We start from the raw sequence: 22,170 nt of genomic DNA, 5'->3' as shown, positions 1-22,170 counted from the left end.
TAACAGAAGACTCTGGTGAATTCAAAATTTTTTGGTAGTAGTTTTTTAGTTGGTTCTCCTGAGTTTCAAGGAGAACCTTATCAATAGCAAACAGTGATGATTTTAACTCCTTTTTACAATTTAATACCGTATTTCTTGGTGGGTTTTTGTTTTTGTTTTTGTTTTTGCCTCTCATTGAATCGCATTAGCTGGCATCTCAGAATATTAAATCCCAGTGCTGACAGTGGGCATTTCTTTTCCGTGATTTCAATTGGAGTGATTCCCACAGAAAGCATAATGCTGGACTTGGGACGAATGTAAATATGGACTATTGTGTTAAGGAAGTACATATATATTATGATTTTACTGAGAATTTAAATTCTAGAGGTTGAAATTTGTCAAATGCCCTTTCAACATCTATGGTGATGTTCATGAGATTTTTCTCCTCGGATCTATTAATTATATTAATAAAATCCCTAATATTGGTTACTTTTTCATTCCTCTTGGTCATAGTATACTATTCTACTGTGCTACTGGATTCAGTTTGTTAATATTTAATTAGGATTTTTGAGTGGACATGAGTGAGACTTGTTAGTATTTTTCCCTTTTGTACACAATATTTACTGTGTTGTTGGTGTTGATATTAAATCTATTTTATATACAAATTTAGTTTTTCTTCTTTTCACATGCTCTGGAATCATGCAACATCACAATATGTCTCCATAGAGTGTTTTTTTTTTTTAAAGATTTTAATTAATTAATTTATTTGACAGAGAGAGAGAGATCACAAGTAGGCAGAGAGATGGGCAGAGAGAGAGGGAAGCAGGATCCCTGCTGAGCAGAGAGCCCCATGCGGGACTCAATCCCAGGACTCCGAGACCATGACCTGAACTGAAGGCAAAGGCCCAACCCACTGAGCCATCCAGGCCATCCATAGTGTTTTTAATGTTGTAGGTCTTTTAAAATCTTATCCATTTTCCCATTCAGTAGGTCCATTAACATTTCTAGGTCTTCTGGAATGAATCTTGATAAATTTTATGTTTTGCTAGTTAATCACTCATTTCATTCAACTTTTCAAATGTATTGTGTGGATTCAAGATGATTCTTTCATTTTTTTCCTGGACCTTGGTGGCTTATTTTCTTAAAATATATTTTCCCTATTATTTACTAATTAGATCAGTTAGCAAGTTACCTATTTCATTGTTTTTCCATCTATAACCAGATTTTGAATTTAATGACTAGTTCTGTTATATTTTTGTTTTTATAATTGATTATTTTCTGCTTTTGTCTTCATTCATCTCATTCTTCTACTTGACTTGGTTCTTGTCAACGTGTTGAGGTAGATACATTTATTTTGTATTTCCTTTGTTTACTGTTGTAAGTAATAAGACAGCACTGTTTGAACTATGTGGCAGTTTCTGATATGTGACAGGTCTTTATTATTTTCTAGATGTTTTCATTTTTACTTGAGTTTCCTTAAGTTATATAAAAGAGAACTTAAAAATGTAATGCAGTAGTAGCTTTCTCCTTTGGGGCTTGTTATTAATTTCTATTTCTATCGTTGTGTGGTCATGCCTTGTTTGCACTCTCTGCACCTTGAAGAGGAGGTCACTACCTAGACAACTTGATTGAACGCATGGTGTCTATGTGTTTGTGTATATGTACTCCCTGCATATCTACTGCACATACAACTTGGTTTTTTACCTCTTCATCTTTTATATCTTCTGTCCTCTCTGGTGTGTAACACAATCCTTGGACGTGGTAGGAATTCAATAAAAGCTAGACTTTTATTATTTTAAAAGGTTATGAGAGATTTTTTTAATTTTGAAGTTTGACCAGAAAATGAGGCTTGTTCCTTGGTCAGCATCTAGCAGGAAGGAAAGACTGTGCTCAATGTGTCGCACAAACTTTGAGGGTCACACCTTGGTGTTGGCTTTGGGCAGTTCTCGGGCAAGTTGTTGGCACTTCAAAAGTGTAGACTTTCACACGTTTGGCAAACTTCTGAGATACTTCCCTCTCCACAAGGGTAAACATGCTCAGTAAAGGTGGAAAAAAATTTTTTTTTTTTTTTACATTTATCAAACAAACAACACAAACCAAACAGTCCAACATTCAATGTCATTTGAAAACCATCTACAGCTTTACTGGGGTTTCCCAGAGGATGTCCGTGGGACTCCAGTTCATAATCGAACATCAAACTTGTAATATTCTTCTCTCCTGCTGATTCTCTTCTTGTCTCTCCCATTCTCTGGAGGCAACTAAAATCACTCCTCTGCTCTTCTCTCCAGATGCCCCCAAAGCTTATTCTCTCTCCATCCCTGTCATGGATTCTGCTCATTTTTCCTCCTCCCTGCTTTTCCAGATGTATGTCTTGCTGCTTCCCTCACCCCATCTGCCATGTTGTTTCTTTTCTTCCACAATACAAGCTGCCAGTCTGTCTTACTGTGCTTCCTGTCCATCAATGATGTGTGTCTATTACCCTGATCATTATAAAGAAATTACAAAATGGGGTACAAGATTGTCAAATGCAGGATTTTTCTTAGAAAAATCCAGAACGAGGTTTTAAAAATACTCATACATTATAAATTTTTATCCCAATTAAATGTTTTTGTAGGTAAGACTTCTTAACATGTAAGGGAGATAAGATTGCATGTATTTGTGAAAATATTCTCTTCCATTTGTAGGAAGTCAGTAGGGTTTGGTTTTTATTCCTGAGACGGAGGTTTGTTTTTCTTCCTAAGAAGGACTAAATTTGTACAATGAATTGCTTTGCAGTCAAAAGAAGGTGCATTTATCGTCAGAGATTCCAGACATTTGGGATCCTACACAATTTCTGTGTTTATAAAAGCTAGAAGGTAAGCAACTGTGATTTTGATCACTTTAGAGGTAAAAATCCTTGGGACAGTCTTATGGAGACACTTGTCACACGGAGAAAGAGATATCACAGAACAGGAGACTGTTGGCCCGGAAGTTAGTACAACTGATTGGTATGAGTTGCCTTCCTAACGAGCTCTGTGTGTGACATTGATAAGTTAATGGGACTTGTCCCACCTCCTTTCCTCAACCACAAGGAAGTTGGCTTGGTGGTAGCAGGTAGTGGCGGTGCTTTCCTCATATCCCTTGGTTTACCTTGGGGTTTACCCATAGAGTGTTCTGCATTGAGAAAGCTTCTTGTGCCTTCCTACTGGAGGGTGTTCTCTGGCTGTGGGAACTTGTGGTCCCCAAGGGTAGACTTGTGGTGCTTGAGAATTAGCATCCTAAGAGTAGCCCTCCATCAAGGAGGAATGGAAGATTAGCCTTTCAGCTCCTTTGGATTTTTGTGGGACAATTCTCAGAAGTGTTCCACAGTCTCTCGGGGCTGCCCAGAGTCCCTGTAGCTCACAGCAAACCCATTTATCAACATACTCTGGGTTTTCCTCCTTTCTTTGTTTCATATCTCCTTACGTCCTTCACAGTAAAATTATTCACTTACTGAACTTATACTGATATTCAACAAATACTTATAAGTGTCCCTAATGGGCTCTTCTGTTTTGGACACTGGAGTTGTGCACTCAACAACTTTGGCTGGAGTTATGTTCGAATCTAAGGACCCAGTAAGATGGCTCAGGAATTTAGCCAGTGGTGACGAGGTACTAGTTGACTAACTAGTCAACTAACTAGTTGACTAACTGCAGCGTGTAGTGTCCCTAGGATAAACGTTTCAGAGGTGGAGTCCTGTTGCTTCACGAAATTTGACTAAGTTTCAAAGTGGTCTTTTGCTTGTTTACTAATTCACATTCTATTGACTGTAGGAATATGGAGGCTACCATCAAACATTACCAGATTAAAAAGAATGACTCAGGACAGTGGTACGTGGCTGAGAGACACCTCTTTCAATCAATCCCTGACTTGATCTGGTATCACCAGCACAATGCAGCAGGTAAGTCAGGAGCTTCGGGCTGGGAGAGTCAGGGAGCCTGGCCCCCCAAAGCATGCAATGCGTCTTTGGTCTCAGACACTTTAACAGGAACGAATACCCCTGCAGAGATCTGTAAGTGCTTGAAATACAACCTGTGTTCTGAATAATTCTCCTCATTGATGCTTCTTTGTTTTTCTAGTCAGGGGCTAAGAAGTAGGTTGATTTTTTTTTACATTTCTGCCAGGTTAGAAAAATGATAGCTGGGAGAAAAGCAAAAGGCAATGTAATCCCAATGCATTTGTTCTGGAAATTTCCATAGGGCTAAGTGTAATGGAATTTCAAGTGCCCTCAATAATCATGCTTCCTTCTCTCTTTGCCCCCATAAATTCACTCTCTACTTCAATCGTACAGAAAATAGCCCTTACATATCTTATTCTCTGTTCCTTCCTGTATTGGAGATTGCAAAAAGTTGTATAGGACACAGCTTTTCACAGTTAGAATTTGACTTAAATAAAGCAGAGACATCATTTAACCCCTTTCCCCAGGTGTTGTTTGCAGCAGTTGTTAATTTTGCAAATTTATCTATGGAAAGATAACAGATTCCAGAAAGTTCCACCACAATTATAATCACAGCTCTGGCCTTCGTCCTCCCCCAACCTGTCCCGGACCACTTTGAACACAGGGGGAATCTTCTTACCTCAACATTATAGAATTTGGAACCCACTGTAACTTTTCATATTATTTTGACTTGTTGCCATACAGTACTTTTTAAGATTTCTCTCAAGAGAAGTTGTGTTGACCAAAAAAAAAAAATCCTTTTGAAAAAGGACCACTTTTCCATTACGCTAGTTCTAAATATCAAGAGTAAATCCAAGGAAGTTTTTATCCATTTTGGGGATGAGTCCACATAGATATTCCAGACGGTCTCTGGGAGTTTGGTTAGACGGAAGTAGCAGTGGGTCTGAGTGGGACCAGGGAGGAGGTATTCGTTTCTAGAGATAGAAACCCTTAGAATCAGGAGATCAGTTCTGAGTTTTTTTCTTCACAGTCCTCTTTTCCTTCCCTTCAAAGAAAAAGTTTAAGAAACAGAGTGCTTATGCTGGTGTGGTTAAAAAAATACTAAGATCAGGATGTGCTGACATGAAGAGATGTTAGTGATAAGTTGTTTAGTAAAGAGAAAAAAGTGCAAAGCAGTATATGAGAATAGAGTTCCACTTTTGTAAACAAAAATACACACATGTGTGCATAGAAAAGTTCTGTTGAAGTTTAGTTAATAATTTTTAAACTGAAAAGATTATAACGAACTACAAATTTAATGTTTGCCTCTGGGAAATGACGTGGGGGGGGTGGTAAGGGAAGCTTTTATTTTCTGCCTTATGAGATTGCTTTAGGGTTTGATGTTTTTGCTACAGTGTACATGAATTATTCTTATAATGCATAAAAGATCACTTTTTTAAAAGATTATTTATTTATTTATTTGACAGAGAGAGCCATCACAAGTAGGCAGAGAGGCAGGCAGAGAGAGAGAGAGGGAGAAGCAGGCTTCCCGCCAAGCAGAGAGCCCAATGTGGGGCTCGATCCCAGGACCCTGAGATCATGACCTGAGCCGAAGACAGAGACTTTAACCCACTGAGCCACGCAGGCGCCCCAAAGATCACGTTTAAAAAGAAAAAAACTGGATCAGGGTGCCTGGGTGGCTTGGTTCTTTAAGCGTCTGCCTTCAGCTCAAGTCATGATCCTAGGGTCCTGGGATCCAATCTGATGTGGGGCTCCCTGCTTCCATTCCCTCTGCCACTCTCCTGCTTTTGCGCTCTCTCTGTCAAATAAATAAATAAAATCTAAAAAAAAAAAAAGAGAGAGAAAAAGTGATTTAAACAAAACAACAACAACAAAAAAAAGAAAAACTTCCAAGTATAGCCATATTTATTAGGGAGAAAAGCAAGTACAGAAGATATAAGAAAATAAGAAGACGGATGATAAGGGGAAGGGAATGGGATCCAGAAACAGCGATGTTTATTGAAGACTTACTTTGGGCCCGACCCTATTCTGAGCATTTTTAATGTGTATTTATTTATTTAATCTTCGGAATGATCCTGAGAAGTAGGTGCTGTTGGTAGCTCTGTCTTACAGATGAAGAAACTGAGGCATGGGTGGTACATATGATTACACAGTTAGTAAGCATTTGTGCTGAGATTTGAACTCAAAGAATCCTTGAGACCATTAGAACCAATGAACCCACTGGCTCCAGAGTCTGCTCTCAATGACTGTGATAGCTTCCAGAAAGACACAGGTCATATCACTGGAGGGTACTTTGGAGGGTCCAGTTTCAGAGGAGGCTGTGAATCAGAGCCCATGACTATCTTGTTGACTTTCTTTCTTCTGGTCAATTTAGTCATGACAATCCATCTCTTTCCCAGAAGTAAGGACAGTGCCAAGAGAGTGACTTCTTTCCATCAGAGAGATCATTAAACTACTGGTAGTAAATCACAGAGTAAAATGTTTAGCAAATAAGAACTTTGAAAATTAGAAGAAAGTGTTAGGGTCTTAAAGAAATTCCTCGTTATGTTCTGTATTGAGATCAGGTGTTGTAGAGTCCCAACTCGATGAGGACTCTAACTTCAGTTAGGTCTTCACTGTTAAGTATCCTCTCCTGTTCTCTCTTCAAACTTTTACCATTCTTCTCAAGGCCCCTTTTCCAATATTATCCATTGCCCTGTCAACAAACCCCTAGTTGTCCACTTCATTAAGAAAACTGAATCCACCTGTCATGAATTGCCTCAATCTTGTCCTCTGGCTACCAAGCTGTCATCTTTGTCTCACTCCTTCCAGTGTTAGCAAGGCTGAGCCTATGCTCCTGTTCCCTCCTCTCCTCTCCTGCTAGGACCACCAACCATCCACTCTTCCTTTCTCTCCTGTATCTCATCCATTTCTTCTTACTTTCTCCCTTAACCCTGTAAACATCCTTAAGAAAAGCCAAAAAACAAAGCCCTCCCTTGGTCCTTTCTTCTTTTAGATATTGGTCTTAAAAATCGCAATTTTAGAAGATCGTGTCCATATCCATTGTGTCCATTTGGTCATTTTCCACTTGCTTTTCAAATGTCTGCAGTCTGGCTTCTGCCTCTGGTGCCTCCATTGCCCAACATCTTACCAGTGACCCCATATTGACCTATAGGGTGATGCTTTCTGTTCTTCTATTTTTCAAGTCCTCTGTCACCCCTTGAAACTCCCTGCTTTCCAGACATTTTGACATTGCCTTTTCTCATTCTCGAATTCAGATCATTCCTTAAAGTTCTTCCCAATGGGTCTTACTTCTATTCTTCCCTTAAACATTGGTATTCTTCAGGGATCTGTCCCTGATCACTCGTCTCCTCACCCTAGACTTTTCTCTTTGCAGAATTCTTCTGCCTGATAGTCCCAGGCACTTGCAATCCTATGGGCCCTGAATCAGTGATGGTATGGAACTCTTCATCTTAACCACTGCTTTGGCTTTAAACCTACTCTTCCTGTTGTCTATTTCAGATAATAGTGTCATCATCCTGCCAGTTACAGGGGCTGGAAACAGGAGTCACAAGAGATGATCTCATTATCCTTAATGGACTTAATGGATAACTTCTTTCCTCCTCCCCTTCCCCTCCCTTCCCCCATTCTTCCCCTCCCTCTCTTTTATTACTCTTCCCCTTCCCCTGCCTCCTCCTTCTCCTCCTCCTCCTTCTTCTCTTCAGTTATTAGAAAACTTTCTTTTATTGAAGTGTATTTACCATGCAATAGTATATTCAGTGGTTCAACATTTATATAGTGATTCAACATTTATATACATTGCAAAGTGGTCACCACAATAAATCTAGCTACCATCTGTCACCATACAAAGTTATCACATATTATTAACTATATGCCCTATGCTATACATTGCATCCCCTACAAAAAAATTATCTTTTAATCTTTCCTTATTTTGCCCATCCTACCACCCCCAGCCTCTTACTTTAGCAACCAACAGATTGTTCTGTTTCTATGAGTATGTTTCTGTTTTGTTTTGTTTTCTTGCTTTTTTTTTTCAGATTTCACATAGAAGTGAATTCATACAGTATCAGTCTTTTTCTCTCTGATTTTTTCACTTAATCTAATACTTTCTAGGTCAATCCACGTTGTTGTAAGTGGCAAGATTTTATTCTTTCTTATGGCTGAAGGCTATTTCATTATTCCAGCCATATATTCTTTATCTGTTCATCTATCAGTAGACACTAAGGTTGCTTCTGTATTTTTTCTGTTTAAATAATGCTGCAGTGAACATAAGGGTGCATATGTCTCTTCAAATTAGTGGTTTGTTTGTTTGTTTTTTTTCCCTTTGGAGAAATACCCGGAAGTGGAATTGCTGGATGGTATGATAGTTTTATTTTTAGTTTTTTGAGGCACCTCTATACTGTTTTCCATGGTGACCACAGTGTTTTGTATTCCCACCAACAGTGCATGAGGATTCTCTTTGCTTTGCCAACACTTGTTATTTCTTGTCTGATTGGTACTAGCCATTCCAACAGGTGTGAGGTGATACCTCATTGTGTATTTGATTTGCATTTCCCTGATGATGAGGAATGCTGAGTAGCTTTTCATGTATCTGATGACCATCTGTATGTCTTTTGGGGGAAATATCTACTTGGGTCCTCTGTCCAATTTTTACATTGGATTGTTTGGTCTTTTTTTTTTTATATTGAGTTGTTTGAATTCTTTATGTATTTTGGGTATTACTTCTTTTCAGTCATAATATTTGCAAATACCTTCTGCCGTTCAAGTAGGTTGCCATTTTGTTTTGTTGATGGTTTCCTTCACTGTGCAAAAGCTTTTTAGTTTGATGTAGTCCCATTTGTCTATTTTTGCTTTTGTTGACTTTGCCGAAGGAGACAGATGAAAAAAATATTGCTTAGACTGATGTCCAAGAGCTTATTACCTATGGTTTCTTCTGGGTGTTTGATATTTTCTGGTTTTACACTTAAGTCTTTAATGCATTTTGAGTGTATGTGTTTGTGTGTATTTGTGTGTGTAGTATAAAAAAGTGGTCTACTTTCATTTTTTTGCCTATAATTGTCCAGTTTTCCCAGCACTACTTACTAAAGAGACCTTTGATGGGGATCTTTTCACCATTTATGTGTTTGTCTTCTTTGTCAAAGATTAACTGACCATATAAACTTGGGTTTATTTCTGGGCTTTCTATTCTATTCCATTGTTCCGTGTGTCTGTTTTTGTGCCGGTAACATACTGTTTGAATTCTTATAGCTTTGTAGTATAGTTTGAAATCAGGGAGCGTGATACTTCCAGCTTTTTTTTCTCTCTCAAGACTGCTTTGGTTATTCAGAGCCTTTTGTGATTCCAGACAAATTTTAGTACTATTTGTTCTAGAACTTTCATTTAATTATCAAGTGCAATGAATTTCATATCCAAGTATGTCTCATATAGGTTCCTGCTTCTCTTTGTCTCCCAGCGCTGCTCTAATCATTGCTCATTTGGACAACCATAATGGCCCCTTAACTGGTCTTGCCTTCAATGTTGACTTCATCTCAATCCATCCTCTATGCTGACATCAGAATGAACTACCAAAAATGTAAATTTGACCATGCTTCTCCCTTATTTGGGAACTCTCCATGGCTCCTTCTCACTTGCTAGATGATATAATGTTCCCTAACATGGCTTATAAGACCCATCATAACCAGAATATTACCTACGTCTCAAGTGTAATTTCTTGCCTCTTCTATCTCTCACCTTTTGCTCAAGTAGCACATCCTGCTTATCTCTATGTATCATCTCATGCTTTACTTCTGCCTGGGCTGTTCCTCACAGATTCTCTTCATGGGTTAACTCCATTTGTCGTATTCATCTCAGGGATCATTTCCTTCCAGAAGACTTCTTTGAATCCAAAAATGTGTGAGGTGCTGTGTCTTAGAGCGTCTTGTGTTTCCAGCCCAGGTTCTACTCCTTTTATATTAGAATTGCCTTTCTCTGCCTGTCTCCCCTCACTGAGATGGAGCCCCTGAGTACAGAGTCCTAACCTTATTCATCTTCGGTCCTCCAGAATCTTGGAGATCTACCTAGAAGACTGTCTTGCTCTTCTTGCTCTTTCTGTCTTGCTCTTCCTTTCTCTTCTTACACTGGCCACATTTGTTTCTGTCTTCCAGACTTTGCACATGCTGTTCCATCTGCCTGGAAAGCTTTTCTTCCTGATCTTTGTAAGACGACTCCTTGTCAATGAACGTCAGCATAGCTGTCATCTTGTCAGAAAGGCCTTCCCTGAGCACCCACTCGATAGAAGCTGTATTGTATCTACTCTGCTTACCCTTCATCATCGTCTGCTTTTTCTTATGTGTGTGTGTACTTGTTTATATTTTCTTCTCCTACTAAAAGGTCAGCCCTACAGGAACAGGGACCATAACAGGCTTATTCACTGCCTCACTGCTCTGTCCCACCGTTTAGATGGTGCTTGGCACAAAGCAGGCTCCAAATAAACATTAGTCGAAGAAATAAATAATAAATGTTTGTTGAACTAAATTGAAACTGATGGAACAGAATACTACAGGCTGACCCAATCAAAAGAAGTCTCATTTACTCTACCATGCTCTTAAGAAAGAAAAAAAAGGAAAAACAAAACAAAACAAAAAACAACCCAACTACTCTCAAAAAGTGGGGTCAGGAAATGGGTACACTTAAACACTGTTGGTGGTTAAATGAATCGGTACAAGTTTTCTGTATGTGCTTTGATCAAGAAGTCACATTTTAAGGAATTTATTCTAAGGAGATAATTTGAGAGGTACCTAAAAATTTATGTTCAAAAACATACAGCATTGGGGACCTGGATGGCTCAGTGGGTTAAGCCTCTGCCTTCGGCTCAGGTCATGATCTCAGGGTCCTGGTATCAAGTCCCACATCGGGCTCTCTGCTCAGCAGGGAGCCTGCTTCCCCCCAACCCCCACCCCAGGCCTGCCTTTCTGCTTACTTGTGATCTCTGTCAACTAAATAAATAAAATCTTAAAAAAAATCCCCATACAGCATATTTTATAATAGTGGCATCTTAGAAATAACTGAACTCTAATTTATAGTCACTAACATATATCAATGGCATATTGAGTGTAAAACAGTCTCTAGGAAAACATGTACTTTTCTGTGAAACATATCGAGTGTTTATATGTTTTCAAACACATATATAGAGATCTTTGCCAAGGTGTTCACATGAATGATAACAATGCATCTCTGGCTGCTAAGATTTTGTGAGATCTTTTCTTCGTGTTTAAATTTTCTTGGATTTTAAAATGTGTGTCCAATGAGCAAATATTATTTTATGAAAAATGGAGAAAATAAGTAAATAGACTCATGGGGAACACTTTTCCACCTAACTTATTTGAAGACCAACATCATCATCTAGTACACTGGTTTTTTTCTTTTATGTTAGTAAGTGCCGATTAAAATGCCGATTTCTGTCTCTCCCCAGGTCTCATGACCCGTCTCCGCTACCCAGTTGGACTGATGGGCAGCTGTTTGCCAACCACAGCTGGCTTTAGCTATGGTAACGTATGCACGTGTACCCAAGGGCGACATCGAGTCCAGCAAAGAATCGACCCCAAGTTCCCTCTATGTTTCTTTAAATTCTTAGCTTTTCTGAGATGTCTAGATAGGTTTCCTCTCAAAGTTTAAATCCGCCTTCTGAGACACTTAAATAAAATACATGCATCTCACAAGAGCAATTTAAACTTTGGAAGGAAATGTTTTGGTTTTGCTTCAAATTTCATTATACAGTAGCAGGAACGCTTTTGATAGATTACAATCCTTTTTGTTTGGCAGTTTGAGCTGTTGCTGACTGGGTACCATGATGACCGGGAAATGACTGCTGTCCAAGAGAGAACTGCTACAAAGAGCCACCCAGAGTGTCCCCTTCCCCTTTTATTAAAAATACAACCTGTAGAGGGCGCCTGGGTGGCTCAGTGGGTTAAGCCTCTGCCTTCCTCTCAGGTCATGGTTTCGGGGTTTTAGAATCGAGTCCCACATCTTCCCTTCCTCTCTCTCTCTACCTGTCTCTCAGCCTACCTGTGATCTCTCTCTGTGTGTCAAATGAGGAAATAAAATCTTAAAAGAAAATACAACCTTAGAAAGTTTAATTTGAACTATTTTTAGCAGATGAATATTTGCAAATCTGTAAGAGTAAAGAAGAGCCAAAGAATTCTGTTCTGTAATTTGGTGACACTTTATTCCCTTAAGTTTCTCTCATTAGTGAGAAACAGAAAATACCTAGATAAATGATGACATCATTATATAGTGTAACAGATAAGCAGGACTCAGGCTCTCTATTTTAACTGGGATGGGAGAATGATTCAGGGTATTATGGGTCCTGGGTTATTCCTCTGCCCTTAATACTATACATATAATAGAAGTTCTGTCATTAACCATTTATTTAGGTAGAGCATGGTCCTGTTTAATTTTTTAAAAGTGGCCAAAATTAACAAAACAGCAAACAACATGTGTTGGAGAGGATGTGGAGAAAGGGGAACCCTCTTACACTGTTGGTGGGAATGCAAGTTGGTGCAGCCTCTTTGGAGAACAGTGTGGAGATTCCTCAAGAAATTAAAAATAGAGCTTCCCTATGACCCTGCCATTGCACTCCTGGGTATTTACCCCAAGGATACAGATGTCGTGAAAAGAAGGGCCATCTGTACCCCAATGTTTCTAGCAGCAATGGCCACGGTCGCCAAACTATGGAAAGAACCAAGATGCCCTTCAACGGACGAATGGATAAGGAAGATGTGGTCCATATACACTACGGAGTATTATGCCTCCATCAGAAACGATGAATATCCAACTTTTGTAGCAACATGGACGGGACTGGAAGAGATTATGCTGAGTGAAATAAGTCAAGCAGAGAGAGTCAATTATCATATGGTTTCACTTATTTGTGGAGCATAACAAATATCATGGAGGACAAGGGGGTGTTACAGAGGAGAAGGGAGTTGGGGTAAATTGGAAGGGGAGGTGAATCACGAGAGACTATGGACTCTGAAAAACAATCTGAGGGGTTTGAAGTGGCAGGGGTGTGGGAGGTTGGGGTACCAGGTGGTGGGTATTATAGAGGCCATGGATTGCATGGAGCACTGGGTGTGATGAACAAATAATGAATACTGTTTTTCTGAAAATAAATAAATTGAAAAAATTAAAAAAAAACAAAAAAAAACACCACTCAAAAAAAAATAAACTTCTTAATTTTTTAACATTTAGAACAGTGCACAACTCATAACTCTATAGCTCAATTAGTTTTGCCTGGTTTTGACTATTTAATATGAATGGAATGAGACACCGTGCATTTGTATCTGGCTTCTTCCTCTTCCCTGGTGGTGTTGGGTGTGGCTTGCTCATCTCCGCTGGGGTGTTGTGTGACATTCACGACTATACCACAGCTGATTTACCAGTTTCCGTAGATGGCCATTTGGGTTGAAACCAATTTTTATCTCATAAATAACATCATTATGGACATTCTGCATGTCTTTGGATGAGGTTCAGTACACGTTTAAGCTCCAACAATGTTAGCTGTACACTTAGGAGTAGAATTCTTGGGTCATAGAGTATGTGCACACTCAGATTTGGTTCATTTTCCAAAACGCTTATACCAAATTACATTTCAATCAATAGCATATGGGCTTTCCAGCTGTTCCACACTTTTACCCTTGCCAATATTTAGTATTCTTGTGGATTCTTGTCTTTAGTTTTCACGTTAGCCAATCTGGTGTATGTACTAGTGTTATCTCGTTATGGTCTAAATTTGCATTTCCCTGATTACTAATTATTTTGATCAGCTTTTAATAGGCTTAGTGGTCATTTGGGTACCCTCTTTTGTGAAAGATACTCCATTCAAGTTTTCTAACCTTTAAAAATGTAGTTATCTGCCTTTTTCTAATTGATTTTTTCATATTCTGAATAGGAATTCTTTACAGGTGACATGTTTTAGAAATACCTTCTCCCAATCTGTGGCTTACATTTTCCCTCTCTTAAAGGGGTATATTTGATGAACAGGATTTTTATGAAGTGTAATTTGTCAGTATTTTCCTTCATGGTTATTTTCTGTTGAATAAATTTATGTCAGTATTAAAGTCATAAATATATGCAGACCATGTTACTTTTAAAACATAAAACATACCCTACTATTGGGAGGCCGCCTTTACAATTTTTTAAAAGGCATTATTCGAAAGTTCCACCAGATGGCGCTGTTACTAAGTAAAAAGAGACCCTAAAAAGAAAATTTGCTCTTTGAACTGTTTTCAAGAGGGTTATTTTTAAAAGTTCTTTTTGCCTCATTTGGCTTCTATGGAAGTGAAATATATCATAACACAAATTTCACTTCAAACATATACTTAGAGACGTGTGAGTTAGAATTGTAGCATTGGACCTATTTATGAGGGGAAATTGTTAGGCTTTTCGCTAGGAGAAGGCGTGAAGACAGGAAAGCCCTTTAGGGGTGGGAGTGGACAAAGGAGCCACAGAAGAAGTGGTGTGGGGGGAGGTGGGGGAAAACAAACGTCCTGTGCCTCACAAGTTTACTCAGAAGGACAAAAACAAATGGGGACATACATATTCTTGGGGCCGGATCTAATTTTGGTAGGTTTGGTTCAGAAAGACAAAGCTTTGCCTGCCTTTCATTGTTTCCAAGCAAGTCAAGTTCATATCTTTTTTTTTTTTTAAAGATTTTATTTATTTATTTGAAAGAGAGATCACCAGTAGGCAGAGAGGCAGGCAGAGAGAGAGGGGGAAGCAGGCTCCCCGCCGAGCAGAGAGCCCGGTATGGGGCTCCATCCCAGGACTCCAGAATCATGACCTGAGCTGAAGGCAGAGGCTCAACCCACTGAGCCACCCAGGTGCCCCTCAAGTTCGTATCTTTAAACTTGAATTCTGGAATTACACATGGAAACGACCATGACAGCGTTAAAAATGGTTGCCTTTCTGCTCCCCTCATTCATAAAAATGTTAACTTCTTTGTAAAGGAATAGAGTAGGTCTAGATCATTTTTGAATCTCTTCTAGCTCTAAAATTTTTCCCTACTCGTAACACGATGTTTTCTTTTTCTAGAAAAATGGGAGATCGATCCTGCTGAGCTCGCTTTTGTAAAGGAGATTGGAAGCGGTCAGTTTGGGGTGGTCCATTTAGGTGAATGGCGGGCGCACATCCGGGTGGCTATCAAGGCCATCAGTGAAGGCTCCATGTCGGAAGAGGACTTCATCGAGGAGGCTAAAGTGATGATGTGAGTATGAGCCATGCCAGATAAGCAGCATGCGGCATTCTGCTGTCATGGAAAGAACATGGGTTTGGGAGCAATCACACTTCGATGTATACCACAACTTTACTCGAGCTTGTGTGGCGTCCCTTAACTGAAAAATACATTTTATAAAGGAGAAAGAGAAATCAGACAAAATATACATATACAAGATATCTATCTACGGGTTAAAATCATGTGGAGATTCTCTGAACGCCTCTTTTCCACTACCTGGTAGTGGTCTTGCATGCTAATCATAAGGTAATATGTCAATTAATCACTCATTTACATTATTTTAGGGTAAATAATCTCCCAGAGTCATTGACTTTATTTTGCCTCTCTGAATGAAAATAGGTAACATTTCAAGTTACTTTTGACTAACAGAGAAGTTGGCTTATTAGGCATCTTCTAAAATTACAAACATTAACTTGAATATTGTTTTCCATGATGTCTACTTGGCTTAGCAAGCCTTTAGGGACTGAGTGCTATACTCCAGAAGAAACAATAAACTTTTGAAGTTTAGATCACTAAAAAGTTCTGTCTGTATTTTAATAAGCAACATTCAAGGACATGTGTGTATGTGTGTGTGTTTGTGTATGTGTATATTTTCGCTAAATACAGAGCAGGGTTTCAAGTTGGCAAGTGTTTTTGGTCTCCAACTTTATCTAAAATTTCATTCTCAATGTCTTTACTTTTAGAAAAAAATTTTTAAGGATTTTATTTATTTATTCATGAGAGACAGAGAGAGGGGGAAGCAGAGGCAGAGGGAGAATCAGGTTCCCCGATGCAGGGCTCAATCCCAGTCCCCAGGATCATGACCTGAGCCAAGCCAGACGCTTAACCGGCTGAGCCACCCAGGAGCCCTATTTTTTTTAGAATTTAATTTTCTTTCTTTCTTTTTTTAATGCATCAATCACAGTTTCCTCCCTTCAATCTGTCTCGAATTTTCATCTGAGCAGCTGCGGGCAGGAAAGGTGGAACTCAAGGAACAGGAGCTCTGTTAAGACCCAGGCAAGGAGAAGTGGCCATGAGGAAGCCAAAGGCTTGCTTGCAGGAAGAAAAGCAGAAAAAAACAGAATACGGAGCACGTAATATTCTGTACCTGCAGGAACTTGGGGAGTGCTGCTTGAACTCTTGACCCCACTTATGCAGCACGTACAGTGGAAAGGAAACTGTTCTACTTTCTCTGTGGTTGGGTTCATTTTTCTCGAATCTTGATGTTGAAGATTACATACGTAGAGTTGGTAAATATTACCAGTTGCGTCTCCGCGCTTTAAAGGGCAAAAATGAGTCTGCTAACTGGTGTGTGCTTTTTCTTCAACAGGAAATTATCTCATCCCAGGCTGGTCCAGCTCTATGGAGTGTGCATACAGCAGAAGCCGCTGTACATAGTGACCGAGTTTATGGAGAACGGCTGCCTGCTGAAATATGTCAGGGACAGAAGGGGAGCGCTTACCAAGGAGATGCTGCTGAGCATGTGCCAGGATGTCTGTGAAGGGATGGAGTATCTGGAGAGGAACTGCTTCATCCACAGGGACTTAGTAAGTCGGACATAAATCGGCCGATTATTCTCTGCATGACATTGGGAAGATTATGACTATTGAGAATTTTCAATACTTGTTTTAAAGATTTTATTTCCATTTGTCAGAGAGAGAGAGAGAGAGCACTCACAAGAAGAGAGGAAGAGGGAGAAGCAGGCTCCCCGCTGAGCAGGGAGCCCAATGCAGGGCTCGATCCTAGGACCCTGGGATCATGACCTGAGCCAAAGGCAGATGCTTAACCAATGGAGCCACCCAAGCGTCCTAATGATTTTCACTCTTTTAAATAAAACACTTTTGGCTTAGTTTCTAAATGCTTTCCTATTCATATAATTCTCTGGGAAATGGAGCTCTTTTTTTTTTTTTTTTAAGATTTTATTTATTTATTTGACAGACAGAGATCACAGTAGACACAGAGGCAGGCAGAGAGAGAGGAAGGGAAGCAGGCTCCCCGCTGAGCAGAGAGCCCGATGCGGGACCTGATCCCAGGACCCTGAGATCATGACCCGAGCCAAAGGCAGCGGCTTAACCCACTGAGCCACCCAGGCGCCCTGGAGCTTTATTTTTAATGGCCCCTTGATGCTGTGGCTGAGTGAGGCACTGTTCTAAATATGCTTTCAGCTGGTTAACTACTGCACTTATCAACTCGCCAAAACTAATTTACTTTTCTTTCCTCTCACCTTCCCGCTCTTCTTCCATTACTTCCAATTTTCTTCCTTTCAACCAATAATCAAACATGTGTTAAGGGCCCATATTGGCCAAGTGTTCTCTGGGGCATATGGTGGTGCAGATCAGGTTCTAGGGACTGCCCCCCCCCCCCACCAGGTGAGGGTGGTTTGCTTGTAACAGTATCACAACAGCATTGCTGACATCACTGAGGAGGACTAGAAATGTGAAATCCTTCTGTGCTGGAATGCTCTGAACATTACAGCCTAATAAAAAAAAATTAAAGCTTGTCTTGCCCCCTGTGCCCTGTTGAGTTCAAGGGGCAGCCGAGATTCAGAACCACTGCTCCGGAGGTGGACGGCCTGGGTTGAAATTTGGCCTTTGTTTCTTACTAGCTGTGTGATGTTGGGCAAGCTAGTCAGCTAGGACCCGGTATGAATTGCACCTTCCTCCTGTGGGCTTGTTGGGAGGATTACATGAACTACTACATGTGAGCACTTACAGTCGCTCCTGGCCTTATAGAGGAGCTCAGCAATGCTATTCCACAGCGATAGCCTTTCTTTTTTTTTTTTTTTTTTTTTATAAAGTACCAATTTTTAATATTTTTATTTTATTTTATTTTATTTATTTATTTGACAGAGAGAGATCACAAACAGGCAGAGAGGCAGGCAGAGAGAGAGGAGGAAGCAGGCTCCCCGCCGAGCAGAGAGCCCGATGCGGGGCTCGATCCCAGGACCCTGGGATCATGACCTGAGCCGAAGGCAGCAGCTTAACCCACTGAGCCACCCAGGCGCCCCGCGATAGCCTTTCCATACCCATTTGGACCACCACCCTCACGGCACGTTTTCCAGGCTCTAGCATGTGGTAGCTATTACACAAATTTTTGAAGGGATGAATACGGCATTAATTCCCCTGAGCCGACTTTTCTAGTCTCTGCGGCTCAGTCTTTCTTGACCTGATTGGATTAGAGTGTAGAGATTAGAATTCAAAACTTCGTTGGGTGATGGTCCTGGTCATTCTCTTTACTCCAAGTGGCTTTTCTCAGATTCCCCGCATCCTTGGATTCTTCCTCCATTGCCTTCTTTTGTGTTCTATTTTATCCATCTTGATGCCATTTAAAATCTGCCAGCGAAGCCTGAGTCTTTTCCCCGTCAAGGGCTTAGCTTGTGGCTTGGCTTGGAGATTGTTGCTAGTATTTGTCAAAATCTTCCAAACTGGCTCCTTCTGGCTTACCATTTTAAGTTCCTTGTTTTTGTTTTTAGACTAACTGAAGTTCATATCAGCTTAGAAGAGAAAAAAATCTATCAAACTGTTGAATTACATGACGCTCAATAACCAATTCAATGACTTTCTTTAATGAAGCTCTCTGAAAATGGATTATTTTGGCCTCATATACGTGGTCTCCGCATTATTTAAAAACACATACTCTTTTAAATGTTGGGGTTCATCATTTAATGCCTCTTGATATAGTCTTCCTATTTATCAAAGATACTTGTTGAGAAGGATTAAAAACTTTTAAAGGAAAAATATAATTATAAAAATATTAAAATTAAAATATAAAAGTAAAATTGCTTTTTTACTTTTGTTATTTCTTTGAAGAATCCTTAAAATCCATTGTGAGGGCAGATATACTGAGTCATACGTAGTATCACAGGAAAACATGGCTGCTCATAGAGAAGTCATGTGGGACCCCAAATACAGTAAGGAAAAGGCAAATAGAAACTCTTTAAAGAAAGGCGATATTAAAATGTGGATTCTTTTCTTTTTTCCATAGGCAGCAAGGAATTGTCTGGTCAGTGCTGCAAGTATAGTAAAAATATCAGACTTCGGAATGACGAGGTACAATATATACAAATATTTTTTGTTTACTCATAAGAGGGAATCTTACATCTGTCTACTAACAAACCAAAGATGTCAAGAGCATTGCTTTTTTTTTCCTGGGGAAAATCTTGATGTGTTTGCTTGGCCTGTAGCCCTGCTTTGAATTTTAGGACATAACCCAATGTTAGCTGTGGGCTAAATGGGTGCTTTGAACTATTCTTCGGATCTTTTCAGTTACGCATAACTTAAAAATTTTCAGAATATCTCAAACTACTCGTCAGATGCATGAAGTTGAGGAAAAAAGCTTCTGTGATATATGTGTATTTCTGAAAGATAAAAGAATACATTTGTTTAGCTCTGACTTTTCCATACCATTGTCATGCACGTCTATGATCAATTGTAGCGGTTGACTTTAAGACTACGACTCAAGTGCGGAAAATCTAACCTCATTCTCTGAAACACAATGCCATTGATATTTTGAGCACCCCTTCCTTCAGGTTGCCAAAAGTTCAATGCCCGTGAATTCAGAATATCTCTGACTCACTTCAGGGTCAAATTCAAATTCTGTTTGTCTTCTTCTCTGAATGACTTCTTCTCTGTATGACCTCATGGGGCTATGTAGTGGAGAGGGCATGTCTGGTCCTTGTTGTTAGCCACTGACAACTGGTACCCTTGCAGCAAACATCCTCCTGTTTTGTCCTTGGCTGGACATCTGCGTAGGTGGCTGCTGACTCATCCCCAATCTCTACTGCAAGATGTTGTCATTCTGGCATTCTCCATGATTAGAACCCCCCTGGAGCTTTCCAAGGTCCTATTTGCTTAGACACATCCACAACTATTGGCTTTCAGGAATCTTTTTGCTTTTCTTGGGGCTTGACCTGGGGAAGAGGCACAGGCTCTGTTTTGCTATTGAATCCCAGCAACCTACTGTGGGGACTTCTTTCCCTGCCATGTAAGTGGGGCAGTGCTGTTAGGGTGCAGGGGACAGAACCCTGCCTCAGTCACCCACTACTGGCTAATACTCCTCTCCTTGCCCCTTGTTCTCTCCCACCTCCCAGCTCCAGAGGTTCAATGCTAGAGGAGATGGATGGATGGTGTGTGTGGGTGGGGGGGGGGGGGGAGAATCACTCTTATTTATGAGTCTTTCTCCCCAAAATTTTATTAACAGCTCAGTCCGCCTCCTGCTGTGGAAAGCTGAGACTTTTGAAACTCAAAAGCTATGAAAAATGGCTCTTTCTCTTTTGTTTTCTATTAGTCACTCTTTCCCTTAGTAGGATGACTTCTGGTGCAATAAAACAGTTAAAGGCGGGGGGTGGTAGGGTACATGGGGAAAAAAAAAAAGAGAGAGTGTGAGGAAGCGCTAATTAATTCAAAGCTACCACACTGCACACTCCAGGGGCTACAAGTTAGTTATCATTCTTCTCTCCAGATTCTTCTCCCCAGAGTCCCTTACTTGGTGTTTCTGCCTACAAGTCTCACAAGAGAGAGGGTTTAATATTTTTGTAGTTTTTAGAAGGAGGTGATAGTTATTACTGATCATATAGGACCATCTTAATGCATTGGACATTTTTCACATCAAATGTATTATGTTCAGTATGCTTATTTCCCCTTTTCTCTGCCTCACAAAACACATACACATGAAGAAAAAAGTTAGACATGCAACTTTGAACTTATTTGCCATATATACATATTCTTTTAATTTCCTTTTTATAACCCTGGTTGTTAGAGCACTCAGCATGTTCCTTTGCAGAATTAAGAATTTGTCATAACCAAAATAATCAGTGGGTTCCTGATTTCAATCCGTTTTGGATTGAAGAATTGTTCTGTTTTTCTGAGACCCAAATAAACCCAACTGAGGCTTGGTTTGGGGAGGAATCACTGTATAGAAAGAATACTTTCCCATTTTGGTAACAAGAAGAGAAACTTTTAGAGGTAAAAATATTTCTCTTTTAAAGATTATTTATTTATTTGAGGGAGAGAGAAAGAGAGAGAGAGATTGAGTGGGTAGGGGTAGGGGTAGGAGGAGAGGGAGATAGAGTCCTCAAGCAGGCTCCCTGCTTAGCAGGGGTCTCAATCCCAGGACCTTGAGATCATGACCTGAACCAAAGTCAAAAATCGACCGCTTAACCTGTTAAACCACCCAGGCACCCCTGGTTTCTTTTTTAGAACTTAAAGTAGACTAATGGGGTTTGAATTAAATAGAACTTGGAGGTAATTAGCACAATGTGCTTTGAATCTAATGACCTTAGGTACGTTTTGGATGATGAATATATCAGTTCTTCTGGAGCCAAGTTCCCCATCAAGTGGTCCCCTCCTGAAGTTTTCCATTTCAACAAGTACAGCAGCAAATCTGATGTCTGGTCATTTGGTGAGTAAATTTGATATTTATTTGATGGAGATTGATTTAATAAAATACCAATCTTTTTTAAGCTTTGATTTCCTCGCATGATGTGGCATTCTAGAAAGGTCTTCTTGTAACTATGCTTCTGTCTTAAGTGTTCTAAGCACATCTAGGCTGTCTTTGCAACTGATACCATTCACCTTCTTATATTAAGTCTACCATGCAGATCGTATCCTTTCCCAATGAGCATTTGCAGGAAAACCGTAATAGAGAGTCTACTGACCTAGAAAACAAATGCAGCCATCTTTTTTACACTACAGAGACTTGCCAGGAAAATAGATCTAAGGTGTCACTGAATTTCGAGTGTAATTAATCAACTTCATTTCTAACTGCTAAGCAACACCACTGCATTTACTTTATTACCTTCTGATTTTGTGGAATTTAGATGTTGGCCTCCTTGGGAACTGTCAATTGGAATTTATATTGTGTAACATTCTTCATCGAGAAAGAGATGTTGTAGACCCCTGTCAAGTGGAGTCTGCTCTTAGAGTTGATTTTCAAAAAGTGGCAGTCAGGGACGCCTGGGTGGCTCAGTTGGTTAAGCAGCTGCCTTCGGCTCAGGTCATGATCCCAGCGTCCTGGGATCGAGTCCCACATC

General features: G+C 39.9%; 1 protein-coding gene across 3 annotated transcripts in view; it reads left to right on the top strand.

Moving 5' to 3' along the window:
• Positions 1–22,170, top strand: part of TXK (TXK tyrosine kinase) — a 63,927-nt gene that overhangs the window by 34,061 nt on the left and 7,696 nt on the right. For 2 of the 3 annotated variants that reach the window (XM_059383533.1, XM_059383540.1), the window contains 7 exons: positions 2,755–2,834; positions 3,771–3,898; positions 11,346–11,420; positions 14,963–15,134; positions 16,471–16,687; positions 19,125–19,189; positions 21,421–21,539. In XM_059383533.1, the coding sequence (XP_059239516.1) occupies positions 2,755–2,834; positions 3,771–3,898; positions 11,346–11,420; positions 14,963–15,134; positions 16,471–16,687; positions 19,125–19,189; positions 21,421–21,539 (856 nt within the window). Of the gene's footprint in view, positions 1–2,754; positions 2,835–3,770; positions 3,899–11,345; positions 11,421–14,962; positions 15,135–16,470; positions 16,688–16,794; positions 16,914–19,124; positions 19,190–21,420; positions 21,540–22,170 lie in introns of those variants that run through there. The other variant, XM_059383551.1, reaches the window with a different exon arrangement.

Source organism: Mustela nigripes, chromosome 1 (genome assembly GCF_022355385.1).
Source record: "Mustela nigripes isolate SB6536 chromosome 1, MUSNIG.SB6536, whole genome shotgun sequence".
NCBI lineage: Eukaryota > Metazoa > Chordata > Mammalia > Carnivora > Mustelidae > Mustela > Mustela nigripes.
The sequence above is the reverse complement of the archived record's forward strand: the minus strand, read 5'-3'. Positions and strand labels throughout refer to the sequence as shown.